This window comes from Girardinichthys multiradiatus, chromosome X (genome assembly GCF_021462225.1).
Source record: "Girardinichthys multiradiatus isolate DD_20200921_A chromosome X, DD_fGirMul_XY1, whole genome shotgun sequence".
In the NCBI taxonomy this organism is placed as follows: Eukaryota; Metazoa; Chordata; class Actinopteri; order Cyprinodontiformes; family Goodeidae; genus Girardinichthys; species Girardinichthys multiradiatus.
The window spans coordinates 38702745-38721408 of NC_061817.1; the positions used below are offsets into that span (position 1 = coordinate 38702745).

At 40.0% G+C, this 18664-nt stretch overlaps 2 protein-coding genes across 3 annotated transcripts; both read right to left on the reverse strand.

Moving 5' to 3' along the window:
* Positions 1 to 415: 415 nt before the first annotated feature.
* On the reverse strand, positions 416 to 5161 carry LOC124862542 (SE-cephalotoxin-like). 2 transcript variants are annotated; one of them, XM_047356519.1, is made up of 3 exons: positions 4331 to 5161; positions 4187 to 4230; positions 416 to 2405 (listed from the first exon to the last, which is right to left on the reverse strand). In XM_047356519.1, exons 1-3 carry the CDS (start codon positions 4471 to 4473, stop codon positions 778 to 780), a joined length of 1815 nt encoding a protein of 604 aa, XP_047212475.1. In that variant the 5' UTR covers positions 4474 to 5161; the 3' UTR covers positions 416 to 777. The 2 variants fall into 2 exon arrangements, with proteins under 2 accessions (XP_047212475.1, XP_047212476.1); XM_047356520.1 differs by having other exon boundaries at positions 4187 to 4234; positions 4331 to 4454.
* Positions 5162 to 14186: 9025 nt separating this feature from the next.
* Positions 14187 to 17058, reverse strand: LOC124862569 (SE-cephalotoxin-like). Its single transcript, XM_047356552.1, has 2 exons — positions 16629 to 17058; positions 14187 to 15964 (listed from the first exon to the last, which is right to left on the reverse strand). The coding sequence occupies exon 2, from the start codon at positions 15960 to 15962 to the stop codon at positions 14343 to 14345; it is 1620 nt and encodes a 539-aa protein (XP_047212508.1). The 5' UTR covers positions 15963 to 15964; positions 16629 to 17058; the 3' UTR covers positions 14187 to 14342.
* Between the last annotated feature and the right edge of the window lie 1606 nt (positions 17059 to 18664).

Here is an 18664-nt window from a genome sequence, read left to right on the forward strand (position 1 = left end):
TTTATTTACCTCAGCTCAAGAGCATACGTTTAAACTAAACATGTCAAATGAATGATCATGAATCCAGTAACTTAAGCAATTTAATTTTCATATGCAATAAAGTATTTCCTTATATTTGAGTTAGCTTATCTTTTTAAGGCAGCGATTGAACTTAATCTTTTAAGTTGAACTACCCCAATAACGTTTAGAGTACATGCTCGTTATGCAAAGCTGTCAGGGGAATTTACTTTTTTCCTTATTTATTTCTAGTTTTTTCTGTTTTCCTTTAATTTCAAAATTGTTCTGTATTTGACCTTTTATTCTCAACTGGGGGATTATATTAAAGCACAAATATATTGACAGATTTCTCTGTCCTTAAATTCTGAGCAATGTTCAACTTCTAAACTAAAGATAACTTAAAACAGGTGAGCCCAAGAATGGAAAGAGACATTTAATTCCAATGAATGCAAATAATGTTGATTTACATTAGGAATAAACAGCATCCCATCTATTGTGTCATTTATTCAGAATCATTTTACTGAAACATGGATGGTTCCTGTCAACAAAAACCAGAAGATTGCAGGAGTTGGTGGACAGTAACATCTTGTCATGATGACCAGCTTCTAACAGTCAGGACACAGATGTGGCGCCATCTGGTGGAGGTTTATTGAGTTACAAGGGAATCCTGGGGATTTTATCTGTTCTTGTTTCTTTCTGTCAAAGACATCTTTTCGGATATTTTTTAGCAGTCGGTTGGAATTCAATCCTTGATGTCATCTTTCAGTATTCTGCAGAAATCTAAGAAATGTGGCATCTGTTCATGATTTTTTCCACGTTGTTCTCAAGGTTTTGTATCCTGTCTTGCATGAGTTTGATATGGGGAAATATGGCATCCTTTTTTGGGGCTGTTCTTGTGTCAATGCGATGCTCACAATATTCTCCTTTGAATCCAGTGGGACATTGACAAAACCATTCGTTTGAGTCTAGGATTCTTTTACACTTTGCATTGTTCTGGCATAAATACAATCTGCAGAAATGTATCCGGTCTTTGAACCGTATGGAAACCAAACCACCAGCAGGAAACCAATAGCAGCCAACTCGATAAACAGGTGCTGGGACCTCTGCAAAGTCTTCATCATAGGTGACATGTGTTATCATGCCATTATACTTTAACATGTCTGCCCCAATTAAATCAACTGATCCCCAACCCTCTTTGTGGCATTGATCTATACTGATGTTCTGGCAGTATTCATTGTTGAAACATTTTTCTGCAGTTTCCTTATATGGTGTGGCATATTTTATGCCTATATCGAAATAGTAACTCACAAGCACAATGGTGTCTCCTGCATCAATCTCAGTGGCATCAAACACGATGTGATTGTTTTTGTTTGCCTTGTTGTATACCACCACCACCCAGTTGTACCAGTTGTACTTCTGGTCCAGAACTTCTTTCACCTTAAGAGCGATGGCCTGTTTGTCATCAGTGCTGAGTCCTTTGACAGTCTCCACCACATCTTTCTTCATGTAATCTTCATAGTTCTGCAAGCAGTAGTCTATGGCTGCTAACTGAGCTTCAGAAACCTTCTTGAACATCTGCACATGTTCATCTTCTTTGGTCGTGGTGTTGAAACCAATCAGTCTCCAGTAGAACTGGTTTAGCACCATCCCCTTCCACAACAAGCTGCTAAAATACAAATTATATTTACCGATCTTAGTAATGTCACATTTAAACTTCTTCTTCAGCAGATTGTTGAGGTTTGCACTCAGAGACGTGCTGTTGACTGTCAGGTAGCGGTAAAGATTGGACACACTGGACTCAGCTCCTGAGTTTTCATAGGAGCTGGTAAATATTTCAGCCAGTCTGAGTCTGTCTTCTGCACTTTGCACCAAGTTACTGTTCTGACGAAGGTCATTGAACTTGTCCCAGGCATTGAGGATGGTGACTTCGTCTCTAGAGTAGACGCTGGCGTAGTTGAACCATTCTACATCTGTTGCCAGGTTGGAGATCTGGAAGGAGAGAGAGTCCAGCTTTCGGTTCACCTCAGCAAACCCTTTCTTTACCTCAATCAGAACTGGGTCATCCTGAGGGACAAAGGCCAAAACTATATCGAGAACGCATGCGACCAGAGTTCCGATGCCAGGTGATAGGCTGGCCATCTTAGAGAAGCTTTTCATCACATCTGTGACTTTCTTAACAGGAATGTCATCAATCACTACTTTGATGGCAGTCAAAGATTCTTTGACAACCTCTGTAGATGATTGCACCTGGTTTCTGGGCCTGGCTGGCAGGTCTCTTTGAACTCTGTTATGTTGTAAGGGGACATCTGGTGTGTCATCATAAGAAAGAGCAGAGATGGTTGTCCAGAAGAGGAGAAGGATCAGTGAGGCTAACAGGACCAAGCCAGCCTGGCATTGGGACGCCATCTCTATAAAACAGACAATAGCAATGATGCTAAAATACAAAGACACATTCAACCTTCATTATCTTGAGAAACTCTGCTAAACCTTTAAAATATGTTAAAAGGACAGAGTCCCGGTACAACCAGTCCAGCAGTCCAAAGTCAGTGTTAGGAGTGAAAGTTTTCTATGGAAAACCCCTCACTCTGAAAGCTTGCTCCACAATGGAACTTGTAGTGATAACAGAACCAGACGATGGTCCTAAGAGGAACATAGAGGTCCATAATGAGCATCAGACTTTAGGACTGAAGTCCCTCTGTGGGCAGCACTACATTATAGGGTTGGATTAATGCAACCAGAGGAGGAACATGAAGAGGAACTGCAGGAGTTTGGACATCTTCTGAATGATCTGTAGAGGTTTCAATGGGTGAGCCTGAGGAAGAGTTAATTCTCATCTTCACCAATATTTCAGGGGATTTCACATTTCTGTTGTCACTACATGCATGCTCAAGATGAGGGATTGTTGCAAAGTTAATGACACAATGCAATTGATAGCCCACTGTCACTACGTGCTCATTCAGGAGGAGGGATTGCTGCAAAGTCACTCGATCCAGTCAGCTGGGTTTCCTTAGATAGAAAATATGTTACTAGTTGGAATAATGAACTGAACTTTAAACACTGTTTGATATCGAGGATCAAGTTGGAATGTAACTGACTTTGAATCTGTCTGACACATTTCTGTATATTAATTGGATGTTTGATAAAAACATTGTTTGAGTGATGATCAAACAACTTTGATGTATTTGAAAGAAGAGTATTTAAATTTATATACTATATATATAAGAGTGGGATATATTTTCATTTTGAATAAAAACTGAAAGATTACAGATTTTTTTAGTCTGCATGTGACGACTGTCTGATCCAAGATGTTTTTAACCTCATACTTGAGGATGTTCATCCTTAGAGACCTACATCTTGGGTCACCTTTGTGGACGTTGTGTTCATGTCAGAAAATCTAGTTCATATTTTAGCCCACAGATGCAAACAGAAGGCATCATGCTCCCACCTGTTCATTGTGATGGCTGTGTTTGAGCTAACCTGCCTTTAGTGCTTTTTGCTTTGAGCATCTGATATCAAGACACAATGACACAAATGACCTGCAAAAACCTCCGCTAACACTGAGTCCAGGAGAATGCTAGAGGATCAGAGCCTCGACGGCTGTTATTGTAGGATCAACAGCAGCCCTTCAGAAAGTTCTTCTCAGACAAACACGCTTTAGCTTTAATTACTAACCTTTACTTTTGCTTTACAATCAGGTTAGACTGGTTTGCTGTTTATGGTCATTTTAACCCACAAATGTTTCAAATTTGAAACTAATCTCAATCATTTCAGTTCAGTGTAACCGGTCTCTAATTTCTCTTTCTCAGCCTCAGAATAACATCTGAATCAAACAAAAAGTTAAAGCTGCTGCTTCTAGTTGATTTCATTTTTATTGTCTTTAGGTTGGATACAAACTACCCTCCAAACACGGATATCTGTTAAAATGTCATAATGACTAATTTTTGTCTGGGTTTATTCAGTCTAGAATTAGACATTGAAAAGGAAACATCTTAAGGCCACAGGTCTGGTCCAAATGAGAAAGTCAGGTTAGTTTAGTCCATTTAAGCAACTCTTGCAACTTTTCCACCACATTTGGACATCAGAAGACGTCTTCATGTGGATGTCCTTCACAGGCAGTGTTGTCTTGTACCTGTAAGCTCTTAAGCAGCAAACATCAGCACATTCTGGATGAAGAAACCTGCTGAGTTACCTGCTGTTCTGATGGTTTTATTCTCTGTCAGCCGTAACTTCTTCCTGTCTGAGGATGAGAATGAAATAAATCATGGAGGGAGACCTGATCCAAATAGTTCTGGTGGAATATTTAAATATCAGAATGAAAATAAACTCTGCAGACCTGATCAGATGTTTGTGGAGCAGATGGAGGTCCAGTGGGGTGATCAGCAGCTCGTTAGAAGGAAAGAGGAAACTTCTGCCCTCTGCAGGAATAGTGCAGCTAACTTTAAAGGACTGAAAGTCCCACCTCCTTCTCAGGTCCATGAGTTCTGTCCAGTTCTGTCCAGTTCAGTCCATTTCTTTGCTGTGATAATGTCGTCATTGTTGACAAGTCAAAGTCCTCTCAGAGGTCAACTTTAAAACAGATCCATAAGGCTCAACCTTTGCTTAACATGCCAAAAAAAGTTTGTAAGTCTAAAGCCATGTAAAAGTCTTCACACCCTGTAAATTATTCCACACTTTAGTTCCTGCCACAGCCTGCATATTTTACAGGTGCTTTATAGATCAGACCTTACTGAAGAAAAACAGTTCAATCTGAAAAGTGTGGTGTGCTTTTGTATTCCCCCCCGACTCGGAGCTCTGTTGAACAACATCTTGTCTGTTGGTTTTTGTCTCCACCAGCTTTGAACATCTACAGATGGATGGAGAACATCTGTGAACATCAGTTTTCAAGTCTTGCCACAAATTCTTAGTTTGATTAGGATCTAGACTTTGACTAGGCCATTCTAAAAGATGAATGTTCCTCAATCTGAATCAGGTGCTTTGACAACCTACTCTTGGGTCCGGGCCCCTCTCTGCAGATGGTGTGGTCTCTGCAGAGATGCAGCTGGTCAGGATCCTGTGGATGATGCAGTTTTCAAACATCCTCATCCTCTGTAGAAAGATCAGCTGCTGCTTAGCTTTGTTCAGCAGCTCAGTGATGAGGTAGAACCAGGTGAGTTCTTCACATATATTAAGACAAACTGGAGACTCTGTCTTCTCCACTGCATCCTCTCTGCTGGTTAAGGTTCCTGCTTTTGGTGCACGTTGTGAAAGTGATTGTTTCATCACTGCAACGTCAGAGACAACATTTCCATGTTGCTGCATCATCACCATCAGACATCAGACCTGGAACTTCAGTTATGTCTCCATTTTTCAAGATGATGGTGTTGTGTAAAAAGGCCTGTGAAGACAGGACTGAGGACAACACCTTTAAGGCTTTATGTCATTAGTGAGGAAATATTCACTTCAACAAAGTCAAATATCAGGTCCACTGCTTTAACTATGGTAGTCTGCCCCCAGACCACCACCTTGAACCTCCACCCACTAAACAGTTGGTAACCCTGTTGCAGTTAATGAAAAGCTTGAGTGCATCTACTTCCTGGCAGTTTTATTCCCTCTTTACTGGAAAAACTCCTCCTCTCTCACCTCTAAACGGGTCATGCTTCGGCTCTCCGGGAAGGGGCCCAGCCCCCCCTCCCCAAACAAGGTAAACATTTGTTGAGCGGAGGCAGCAGTGCTTACCTGAACTTATTGATTACCTGAACTTATTGATCTGCAGGTTTCTGTAAATGGCCTGGTCTCTGATCCAGGATGACCAGACACTCTACAGGTGACCTGGGGTGGCCCCTCATCGTCTCCTTTTCAGCTCAAACCTGCCCTGCTGCTCCTCACTTGACTGAAATATGTCTTAAGAGTGAAGTCCTGGATCGTGTTGCCTGTTGCATGATGGGAGCAGATCTCAAGGGTTGGAAATTCAGTGTTTCCTTTACAGAGAGATCAGGCTTTTGTGTGTGCTGCAAATGGTTCAAGTGCAGCATCTAACTTCATTTGGACATGCATTTTACAGGTGTTCTTAGACATTTTGGGGGGAATGTTAACAGGTTCTGCTGATTGAGCCGCTGCTCTCTGATTTACTGCAGATTTAACCTCGGCAGTCAAACATGTTGAAACTGCAACTAGTCTGTAGTTACTGAAGATGGATCACAAAGAAATTTTTACATTTTTTCCCTCTCCCGGTTTGTTTGTTTTTTCCTGTAACTGCACATGGATGGTTAAAGATATGGACTTACTAGTCAAAAAATAGATACAAGTCTCAGCTACAAGTTCAAATTTGATTACAATATCACAAAAACTGAGTATTCTGGAGAGGTTTTTCTGAGAGTATGTCTAGACCTTTAAAGTGGCCCTTTGGAGACTCCAAGTGAAAAACCTTTGACACATGACCTTCAAAAGGCTCTAATTCCTGAAGGCTTCAACATACAGTCATCAGTGATGGCTGCACTGAGAGGTGAGACTCTGAGGAATAATGTTATTTAATCATATTCCCATTCAGCGCTACTAATGTTTAGGAACTGATGCATAAACTAAAAATATTCTCATTTTGATACTGTGCATGATAAGAAAAGGTCAGACCATGTTCCTTGTAATAAAAATCTTGTAGTTTTAAAACGAAATACCAAACAATTTACATAGTTACAATTTTTAGGCTGAACACACTGCAAAACAAAATTGCACCCAACAATGCCGTGTTTTAAACCTGACCTTCCAACAGGTTTACTGTCCTTAAGGCTGAACAGATTTTCAAACCTCAGACGCTCTAGTTCAGGAGGTAATCCTGACCTGGATCATCATCAAACTGGTAAATCTGTTTATAATTCTGCTGTAAAACTGGAACATTACGTTGTGCAAATAGAAAATAAAACAAAGGCACGTCAATAAACTTAGCTGATAACGGAGATCGGTGAAAATCAATCAAGTGGCACTTTTGCCCTTTTTCCTTCCACATTCAAGCGAGTGAGAGAAACTATAATGCAGTTATACGGAAAAGTCACCCCTTGGAGCAACGATTAGGTGAAAGCTTTTCTGGTGATCATAGGAGACTGCAATATTCAGCGGCAGCTGAATAAATATATAGGCAACAACTATTAGAAATAAAATGGGACCTGATTCAAATCTTTCCAAGTCTCTTAAAGGGAAAGTGAAATCTTTAATAATAATAATAATAAAACTGATGTCAAAATCCTGCTCATGAAATCTGATTGCCAATGCAGTCAGAGATTTAATCCCCAGGCAATAGACGTGTAGCTTCTTGTTTTTGTAACGCGTTTCGGTCTTTTCTTCTTTACATTGGCGGTTGGTTGTGTCATTCGCGGTAATGCCGCACGACACACGATGCTTTAAAGCTGCGCCTCCAGGAGATGTTCCCTTCAGCGGAGCAAAAGCGGGTTTATGGAAATACAACACACAACGTGCAGAGCCGTGCGGAGCTGTTCCGGGCAGGCCAAATCGAGCCAGTGGAAAATTTTATAAATTCTTGCAAGAATTGAGAACGGACAGATAATACAAACAAGTGTCTTGGTCTGCCCCAGACAGGGAGTTACAATCCTTTTATAGTTCTCACACAGCTGAAAATGTAATTCACAACACAAGAGACAAGAAAGTAAAACAGTCTTTGGGCATCAGATATCTAATGGTGGTCAGCACAATGTGAGGCCCTAGAGGGAAGAGAGGTATCTTCTCTTGGGTAAACAAAACCTGCATATCAGGGGAAGTGTCATGAAGTGGTTTGAGGGCGGACCAAAGTGCAGACAAGAGCTGGGCAGCAACATGTTGTAAAAGGTTTTCAGCTTTATTTCCAGAGGTTTTCAAAGAAACCAAATAAGGCACTGCAGATACAAACAAAAGTCTAGATCCAAAATCTTACAAGATAGGTTCTGCAGGAACATGGAAAAACTCAGCACAAATACGTGGGTAGAGAACGGGGTATGACAAACACAAGGAACCAGCACTGAACAAAGACACAAAACCAACTAATATATTGTGAGATAACAAAGGCAGATAATCAACGGAACAGGGAACAGGTGAAACAAATACAAAGACTGAGGATAGGCAAAGTAACTAATAAACAATAAACAGAAACACAGACCAAGCAAAACTATAGACGAAGATAAATAATCAAATGGGAAATAAGAAAACTAGAATAATCATGAACAGAGAAACTAGAGGGAACAACAATAACAACCTGAGAACAAACAAAGAACCCATAAAGAAAACCTGAATACAAACCTAACCACACTGACTGAATTAACTGGAAAGGAAACAGAAAATAAACTAGTAAACAAGAAGAGTGCAAAGGAACAAATAATAAAACACAATTAAACATAAAGATACTAAAGAGAAATAAAACTAGAGAATCCAGGGAAGACCAAGAACTATAATAATTACAATAATAATAATAATAATAAACCATACAAAGTAATAAGAAAACAACCATAAAAGACCATAAGTCGTAAACACTAGGAGGCGGAAGAGGGAGAAAAGAAAACATGATACAAAAACCAAAATAGAAAAATCTAAGCAAAAGGTAAACAAACACAAAGCCACAAACAGAGTCCAAAAATGTCAGGAAGGCCTTGCAGTTCAGGCGCCTCTAAGTGTAGCATGCTGATCTGGCAGAGTAGATCAGGTCTGAACTGGACATTTTATGGACAACAAGCTGATTTAAGACACATATAGGAAGAACAGATGATATCTTGATGATATCCAGAGGTAGCCCAGTTCTGAAAGTGCTGACCCGACTCTCAGTGATACCAAACAAGATGTCCTATTTAAATTTTTCCACTATAAGTGGTGTTATGGAAAATGTTTGTGCCTTGCTTTCTTTTCCCCTAGATACTCTGCAGGATCTGATAAAAGTATTCAAACCCCTTCCGTGTTGTTGTCTTCTGCCTCAAGGGTTAGGACAGATGGTTCTGTTTAGTCTTACAGACATGGTTCTTCAAACTTCTCTTATATACTTGTATGAGATAACATGTATGCCACACTGTGTAAGGTTCCATTTCCATTGTCAACATGTCTAGGACAACAGGTTTCACCTTGTCTTTCTGGGTCTCATGCGAGTTACCTTGAAAACTGTTGTAGCTTATAAGGAGAACCTTTGCTTGTCTAGTCAGAATGATTTGGCAGCAGGTAAAACCTAATTTTTCTACAACAAATGGTGACGAGGATGGGATTCCTTGACTGGGTTCTTCTGAGGACATCGGCAGAAGGATCTGATCAACCTGGGAAGAGCTTCCCTGCCTCAAACCCTTTTAGTGTTAAGGGGTGGAGGACTTCTGACTTGGTGTTCTTGGAGACTCAGCGCTGGAATCCAGAAGAACCAAATTCTTTTTTTCTTCCAGAGACGGTGAGAAACAATGAATCAGCATAATTTAATTATCATCAATTGTAATTTACTTAATAGTCCGATAAAAGTAACCAAAGGCCTGAAATTCAAAATATAAAAGATTCTAAATTTCAAAAGTTTAAATGGTTCTAATTCTCGTACTCGTCGTCTTCCACTTTATCCAGGACCGGGTCGCGGGGGCAGCAGACTCAGCAGAGACGCCCAGACGTCCCTCTCTCCAGACACCTCCTCCAGCTCCTCCAGGGGGAGCCCAAGGCGTTCCCAGGCCAGCCGAGAGACATAGTCCCTCCAGCGTGTCCTGGGCCGTCCCCTGGGCCTCCTCCCGGTGGGACGTGCCTGGAACACCTCCCGAGGAAGCCGTCCAGGAGGCATCCGATATAGATGCCCGAGCCACCTCAACTGGCTCCTCTCGATGTGGAGGAGCAGCGGCTCTACTCCGAGCCCCTCCCGGAAGGCCAAGCTCCTGCGATGGACTGGCGACCTGTCCAGGATGAACCCCGTCTTTCGCCCATAGACTGCTGGAGATGGGCACCAGCTTCCCCGTGACCCACTATGGAATAAGCGGTAGAAAATGACTGACTGACTGATTTTCTTTTAGTCCAAAACAGATATGTGTTGTTTTATTATAGTGTCTGAAGCTCCTTATGAACTCTGGGTTAAAAGAAAATATGACATGGGGTTAATTTAGAGCTGTGAACTGATGATTGAAACTCTTAAATCTGTAAATCTGTTATTGTTCATGCCAGAAATAATAAACCCTTTATTCTGAAAATATTTAAGGTATTTAATCCATTTTCTTTAATCTCTGCAGAAAGCTGACATCACTGTTTAAAGCAGTGGTCCTCAACCTGTGGTTCCTGGACGCCTGAGGCCCGTGAGCCATAGATTGTGGGTCAGTGAAGAAAATTTAAATAAATCAGTAAAGGTTAAAGGTATGCCATTTAACTGAACAGAGTACATTCAAATACTACACTTATTAAATAAAAGATCTAAGGCAATGATGGGTTCTGGCTTTAAAATCTATTAATACTCAGATTAGGTTTCTACTCTGGAGAACACAGATTGAGGCTGAAGGTTGTTTTGGAGCCAGGGCTGGGATTCAGGAAATTAAAATTCATAGTGACTAAAGTCCTTTATAACAGAATAAAGGCAGAAGTAATTAGGGTTCAAGAATTAAAATCCTAGGAAAGACCTTTATGGGGCATAAAGGCAGATAAAGTCCTTTATTTTAGGGATAAATAAAGGCTCCTCTTTTAACATTAAAGAGGAAAAGTGGCTCAAACTCCAGTCTCCTCCTCAGGGAGAAATGTTTGATTTCATGACAACTTGGATGAGTTTGAAAATATTCAAATAAAAGTTTATTTTTGGGGACTTATTGGGTAAATGAATGATTCAATCCTGTAAGGCTCACAAATGGAAAACACAAAGAAAGGCTATTAGAAGTTAATTTTTTATATACATTGCTTTGGCGCTCAGACCCCTGGGAAGACCTGAACGCTGCGAATGATGAGGGCTTGAATGAGTATTTTTAGGATTAAGTTAGAGATCCGACTGGGGGTGGAATGTAGGCATGAAGGAGGAGATGGGGAGGAGGTGGGTCAAAGCTTAGCGGAAGAGCGAGAGAATCTTGCCGATGAGGATCTTTAAAGCGAAGCCTTGGAGATGATTGACTGAAGAGGAGCTGCGGACTTAACGCTGATTGGATGGGCGGAGACGCATAGAGGAGCCATTGGACCGGCTGAGGTAGGAGGGAGTCTTCCGGATTGAATTTTCATCAAAACTTCATTTAAATCCTACACTCCCTAGCCCTAGGGGTTCCAAACTAATATCAAATTAGTACAAACGATAGTTTTAAAGTAGCACAAAAGATCATTTCAAAGAACCAATATTTAAAATAATGGAACATTAGCATTTGACTCAAAACAGAGGGGTGCTGACAATAATTTTCTAACCCAACTTTCAAAACTTTAATAACCCTGATTTAAAGAAAATAATGTCCAGTCCCTTTTGAAGTGCTATAATGTAATAAAATCTAGTTGGGGATTAAACTTAATTGTTCATTTTCTGGTTAAGTTTTAACACTGCAGTGTTTGTGTTTGTTTAGTGACTGTGTAGAACCATAAAATGTCAATACTGGGCTAAAAATAATTGTCAGCATTTAACCTGAGCAGAGAAATTCATATATACAGTTGTGATCAAATTAAAACTTAATGTAAAGAGAATCATAACAGCAACTTTCAGACTTATAATTGCTGTCATTACAATGTTTAAAGTATGAAGAGTTAGCAAAGAGTTTCAGCAGAAGAGAAAACTGCTGCTGTGCTTCTAAATTATTTGAGATCTCTTTGAATTGTGTTCACTTATCTTTAAACAGGATCCTGACGATCAATTAAAGCATCTGGAGATATGCTAAGAAAAAACATTTTTGAAAAGTGAGTGTTAGAAATTTTTGCTTTAAATTCCTGAAGCTTCATTAAGTCACTGAGTAAATTTGACGTCATTAAAACATTCATTAAATTTCATATTTACAATTTGATCGGGAAAAAAACAAAATTTTGTCCAACTGTGTCTCTGTCTGTGATGTTTGTCTTTATTTCATTGGAATGAGTGAGTGTTTGTTCATATGTTCCTATAATAATTCATGTTTAGAATAATGTTTTCTAACCCAGACTGATTAAAACCTTCAGTTTTCAGGAAAGATTCTTAACTCCTAAGAAGCAGCGTGTTTTTGATGTAAGTTGATGTTAACAGTTCTGCAGTCTAAGGTCCACTGAGATGGGTTGGAAGGACAGAACCGTGGGGACCGCCCACAGCCCACCTATAGATAGCCTATCAGAGGTTGGTTCCGCCTGGCTCCGCCCACCTACCAGGTTTGAACACACCTTAACTTCCATGGAAACGCTCACCCCTCCCTTCCTGAGTTCAACACTGTTTGAAAGAAAAGTGAGAATAATAAAGGGGGCTTGTTATGATAACTGCGTTAAAATGCATGTTTATAAAATGACTGAGTTAGGATAAAGCATGAAATTTTGATTTATGTGTTTTTATAATTAAAATGTTAATGAAATAGTTTAAACTTCTTCAAATAATTAGTTTTGCTTGCAGAATCATTGGGAATTTAATGGACTGAAAATGTTATCCTGGTGCCAATAAATTAAACTAGCTGAAAGTTCAAGATATGCCACAAATAAGGAATATATTTTAAAAACAAACCTGAGTCATGATCCTAAACTATAATTAATGATTAGGTTCAATTGGTAGGATTTATGCATTAAACCTGCATGATTTAAATTTACTCGTCTTAAACCAAGACCAATCAAGATGATGTGACTCATTTATAATTGAAACATTAAAATGAACTTAATAACATTTATGTTTTATTGTTAACAAAACTGAGGTGACTGCAAATAGAAACAAAATTACTTTAGGTAAATTCAGTGGTGAACTCTGAGACCAATTTAATTAATACTAATTCATTTGAAATACATGAAGATAAATGAATTAATTCTTAATTAATAATTATAATGATGTAAATGGTTAAAACATAGAGCTAACGAAGGCTATAAATATTTTAAATACATCAATCCTATGTGGTTCTAACTAGGTGAAAATTATATGCATGACTTCAAATGACATGTAAGGGAAAATGCCACATTGCCCACACAAACTGAAGCTAACGCAATTATAAAATAAACAGTCTAATAGGGAAAATAGACCTTTATATTAATGCACAAAATAAACCTTTTGGGGAACAATCTATTAGCAAGAAAGAAATAGATTCTTAATTTTGTTAAATTATATTTAATGTAGTCTTGGTCTGCGTTTCTAACAGATTTTTCCCGCTCAGTGACAACTCTGGTAATTGGCAGCTCCACAGTCAGAAACGTGGCACTAGAGACACCAGCGACCATAAAGAGACAGCAAGTGTAGAACTAAACTGCTAACAGAAGCTAAAACAAAGAGCCCTTCTTGATGTTTTATTCATAGATGAATAAGAACATTACATTAAGCTGCAAAATATCTGGCCAGATAATTACCCCTGATTCCCATTTGGTAAAATCTCCATCAGTTTGCAGTAGTTGGGCCCAAACATCTGAGGAACATTTTGCCCACAGAGGTTGTATAAATAATCTATAAGTCTGGCAAGAGTGGGAACGTCTGGCTTTCATTCTGCTCTGTTTGAAGACACCAGGGCAACAACAGTGGTACCGAGGGCCGCCCTGTGGGGCACCAGGGGTACTTTTCTGTGGGTTCAACCAGGTCTGTGTGTATTTGTGCTTTAAAAAGCTTGATGGTTCATCTGATTTCCTTCAACTCTCTGTGATGCAGCTTTTTTGGAATGTGTTGCTAAAATTAAATTCAGAAAGAGTGAAATCTGCAAAAAAAAACAAAGTTTATCAGTTTCAACATTAAATTTACACATAAGTTGAACAAGATTTGAAAATCATTATATTCTCGTTTTAATTACCTTTTACGCGACGTCCCAACTTCATTTGAATTGGGGTTGTATAAAAAATGTCTAAATCTAAAATCATTTCCCTTCCGCTTAACTTTTTCTAATTACTTTGTGTTTGTCACATAAGATCCCAATAAAATACACTGATAGTTGTGGCTGTGATGTGACAAAATTCAATTAACATGAAAAGTTTAGCAGAAACGTCACAGCACTGCAGATTTGACAGAAAGTCTGACAAAATTCATCTTTTAAAGAATGAAGCCTTCAGTTTGAAAAGAGATACATTACTGAAAATTAAACTCTAAACAAGAAAATGTATCTATCAAATATTTGAAATAATGAGAACACTCTTCATGTCTTTCAGTGTTTTTTATTGACAATAATTTGACAGAAATTCGTCCTGCCATTGAACTGGACCATAATGTCATGTGAAACATCTGCAGGTTTCTGTTTTCAGATGTGTTTCAGGTATTAGTTGGCATTGAATCATTCGTATTCTGCTGAAATCTCCTAAGAAGTCTGACATTTGTTCATGGCGTCCACTTTGGACTCAAGCAGTTTCAGCATGCCCTTAATGGTTCTAAAAGGTGTAAATTGGTCTTTCATCTCCGGAGTCTTACTGGTCTGCAGCTCGCAATGTTCTCCATAGAATCCATTCTTACACCTGCAGAACCACTGGTTGGACTCCAGAACTCTCTCACACAAGCCATTGTTCTGGCATTTGTCTTCATTGCAGACAGACTGTTCTCTAGAGTAATGAAAAGAAACTTTACCCGAAGAAAATGTACTCCAACTACAGTCCTCTTGATGAAAAGGTGCTGGGACCTCTACAGCATCTTCAACATAGAAGGCATGTGTTACTGTGGCGTATTGATTGAAAATGATTGTCAAAGAACCAGATTCATGGCCAGAGACATCATACGGAGGATTATGAGTGTACTTGCACTTGTCTGGTTCAAGATTAGAACAAGATTTTCCTCTAAAGCAATTTTGTACCATTCTCTTTCCATGGTCTTGGAACTTCATGTCACCATCCCGAACGAACCTGACAAGCACAATGGTGTCTCCTGCATCAATCTCAGTGGCTTCAAGCACGATGTGATTGTCTTTGTTTGCCTTGTTGTACACCACCACCACCCAGCTGTACCAGTTGTACTTCTGGTCCAGAACTTCTTTCACCTTAAGAGCGATGGCCTGTTTGTCATCAGTGCTGAGTCCTTTGACAGTCTCCACCACATCTTTCTTCATGTAATCTTCATAGTTCAGCAAGCAGTAGTCTATGGCTGCTAACTGAGCTTCAGAAACCTTCTTGAACATCTGCACATGTTTATCTTCTTTGGTCGTGGTGTTGAAACCAATCAGTCTCCAGTAGAACTCGTTGAGCACCATCCCCTTCCACAACAAGCTGCTAAAATACAAATTATATTTACCAATCTTAGTAATGTCACATTTAAACTTCTTCTTCAGCAGATTGTTGAGGTTTGCACTCAGAGACGTGCTGTCGACTGTCAGGTAGCGGTAAAGATTGGACACACTGGACTCAGCTCCTGAGAATTCATAGTAGCTGGTGAATATTTCAGCCAGTCTGAGTCTGTCTTCTGCACTTTGCACCAAGTTACTGTTCTGACGAAGGTCATTGAACTTGTCCCAGGCATTGAGGATGGTGACTTCGTCTCTAGAGTAGACGCTGGCGTAGTTGAACCATTCTACATCTGTTGCCAGGTTGGAGATCTGGAAGGAGAGAGAGTCCAGCTTCCGGTTCACCTCAGCAAACCCTTTCTTTACCTCAGTCAGAACTGGGTCATCCTGAGGGATCAATATCAACACCATGTTGATGATCGAGAAGGCTACAGCACCAATCCCTGGTGCTAAGCCAGCGAAGACAGACAGGTTCTTTACTATATCCCTTATGTTGTTTTCCTTCACTGTTTCTACACCATCTTTAAGAAGGGACAGAATGTCTTTTCCCAGATTTAAGATCCTATCTGTTTTTTCTCTGTCTTCAAAGGCCAGATCTTTCTTGATCCTTTTCACTTCTGACAGATCCGTGGAGAAATGGGTGCAAGCAGAGGTCCAATGAAGGATGAGAGAAGCCAGCAGAACTGAGGCAGACCTCAGTGAAGACACCATAACTGCAACACACAAAATATTCAACATACAAAACAAAAAGAGGAAACTTGAGATAATATTAAATTACATTCAGACAGCAAACAGTCAACAACATCAATAAGCCAGCAACACAGTGCAACTCTTGGCACATATATATGAAGATCAAAGAAGATAAAATATATGAGTTAGCTTAAAGGTTTTCAGGCTTTGTCCACATTGTAATTTAATTTTCCATGGACTGAAATGTTTTCTTTACAAATGTATAAAATATTGTTATAGCCCCAGTAAGTCCCAATAAGGACCAGTAATTTTGAACAGGGCCCTATAAATATTAGAAAATTGAAGAGAAAATAATGCACCACACATGTAGAGGATTCCTACTTAATCTGGAAAAATAGTCTACTGTTGTATAAAAAGACACTTTGCCAAGCTAGAAGAGCTTATCCCTCATCATTAGTCTTTAGTTTCTTTACTTTAGTTAGTTAATTTAGTTTACTTTAGTTTCTCACTGTAGCTTCTCTTGGCTGTTTTGATAATCTTTGTTAGTTTGTTCCTGGCGTAGTAGAGGCAGGCCAGGAACAAACTAACAAAAGAGATCAAAACAGCCAAGAGAAGCTACAATGAGAAACTAAAGAACATCCTTTCCTGGTGCAATATTTAAATATCAAAATGAAAAACTCTGCAGACCTGATCAGATGTTTGTGGAGCAGATGGAGGTCCAGTGGGGTGATCAGCAGCTCGTTAGAAGGAAAGAGGAAACTTCTGCCCTCTGCAGGAATAGTGCAGCTAACTTTAAAGGACTGAAAGTCCCACCTCCTTCTCAGGTCCATGAGTTCTGTCCAGTTCTGTCCAGTTCAGTCCATTTCTTTGCTGTGATAATGTCGTCATTGTTGACAAGTCAAAGTCCTCTCAGAGGTCAACTTTAAAACAGATCCATAAGGCTCAACCTTTGCTTAACATGCCAAAAAAAGTTTGTAAGTCTAAAGCCATGTAAAAGTCTTCACACCCTGTAAATTATTCCACACTTTAGTTCCTGCCACAGCCTGCATATTTTACAGGTGCTTTATAGATCAGACCTTACTGAAGAAAAACAGTTCAATCTGAAAAGTGTGGTGTGCTTTTGTATTCCCCCCCGACTCGGAGCTCTGTTGAACAACATCTTGTCTGTTGGTTTTTGTCTCCACCAGCTTTGAACATCTACAGATGGATGGAGAACATCTGTGAACATCAGTTTTCAAGTCTTGCCACAAATTCTTAGTTTGATTAGGATCTAGACTTTGACTAGGCCATTCTAAAAGATGAATGTTCCTCAATCTGAATCAGGTGCTTTGACAACCTACTCTTGGGTCCGGGCCCCTCTCTGCAGATGGTGTGGTCTCTGCAGAGATGCAGCTGGTCAGGATCCTGTGGATGATGCAGTTTTCAAACATCCTCATCCTCTGTAGAAAGATCAGCTGCTGCTTAGCTTTGTTCAGCAGCTCAGTGATGAGGTAGAACCAGGTGAGTTCTTCACATATATTAAGACAAACTGGAGACTCTGTCTTCTCCACTGCATCCCCTCTGCTGGTTAAGGTTCCTGCTTTTGGTGCACGTTGTGAAAGTGATTGTTTCATCACTGCAACGTCAGAGACAACATTTCCATGTTGCTGCATCATCACCATCAGACATCAGACCTGGAACTTCAGTTATGTCTCCATTTTTCAAGATGATGGTGTTGTGTAAAAAGGCCTGTGAAGACAGGACTGAGGACAACACCTTTAAGGCTTTATGTCATTAGTGAGGAAATATTCACTTCAACAAAGTCAAATATCAGGTCCACTGCTTTAACTATGGTAGTCTGCCCCCAGACCACCACCTTGAACCTCCACCCACTAAACAGTTGGTAACCCTGTTGCAGTTAATGAAAAGCTTGAGTGCATCTACTTCCTGGCAGTTTTATTCCCTCTTTACTGGAAAAACTCCTCCTCTCTCACCTCTAAACGGGTCATGCTTCGGCTCTCCGGGAAGGGGCCCAGCCCCCCCTCCCCAAACAAGGTAAACATTTGTTGAGCGGAGGCAGCAGTGCTTACCTGAACTTATTGATTACCTGAACTTATTGATCTGCAGGTTTCTGTAAATGGCCTGGTCTCTGATCCAGGATGACCAGACACTCTACAGGTGACCTGGGGTGGCCCCTCATCGTCTCCTTTTCAGCTCAAACCTGCCCTGCTGCTCCTCACTTGACTGAAATATGTCTTAAGAGATAAGTCCTGGATCGTGTTGCCTGTTGCATGATGGGAGCAGATCTCAAGGGTTGGAAATTCAGTGTTTCCTTTACAGAGAGATCAGGCTTTTGTGTGTGCTGCAAATGGTTCAAGTGCAGCATCTAACTTCATTTGGACATGCATTTTACAGGTGTTCTTAGACATTTTGGGGGGAATGTTAACAGGTTCTGCTGATTGAGCCGCTGCTCTCTGATTTACTGCAGATTTAACCTCAGCAGTCAAGCATGTTGAAACTGCAACTAGTCTGTAGTTACTGAAGATGGATCACAAAGAAATTTTTACATTTTTTCCCTCTCCTGGTTTGTTTGTTTTTTCCTGTAACTGCACATGGATGGTTAAAGATATGGACTTACTAGTCAAAAAATAGATACAAGTCTCAGCTACAAGTTCAAATTTGATTACAATGTCACAAAAATGCTGGGAACGTCTGGCAGCGCCCTCGGCCAGGGATGTATTCAT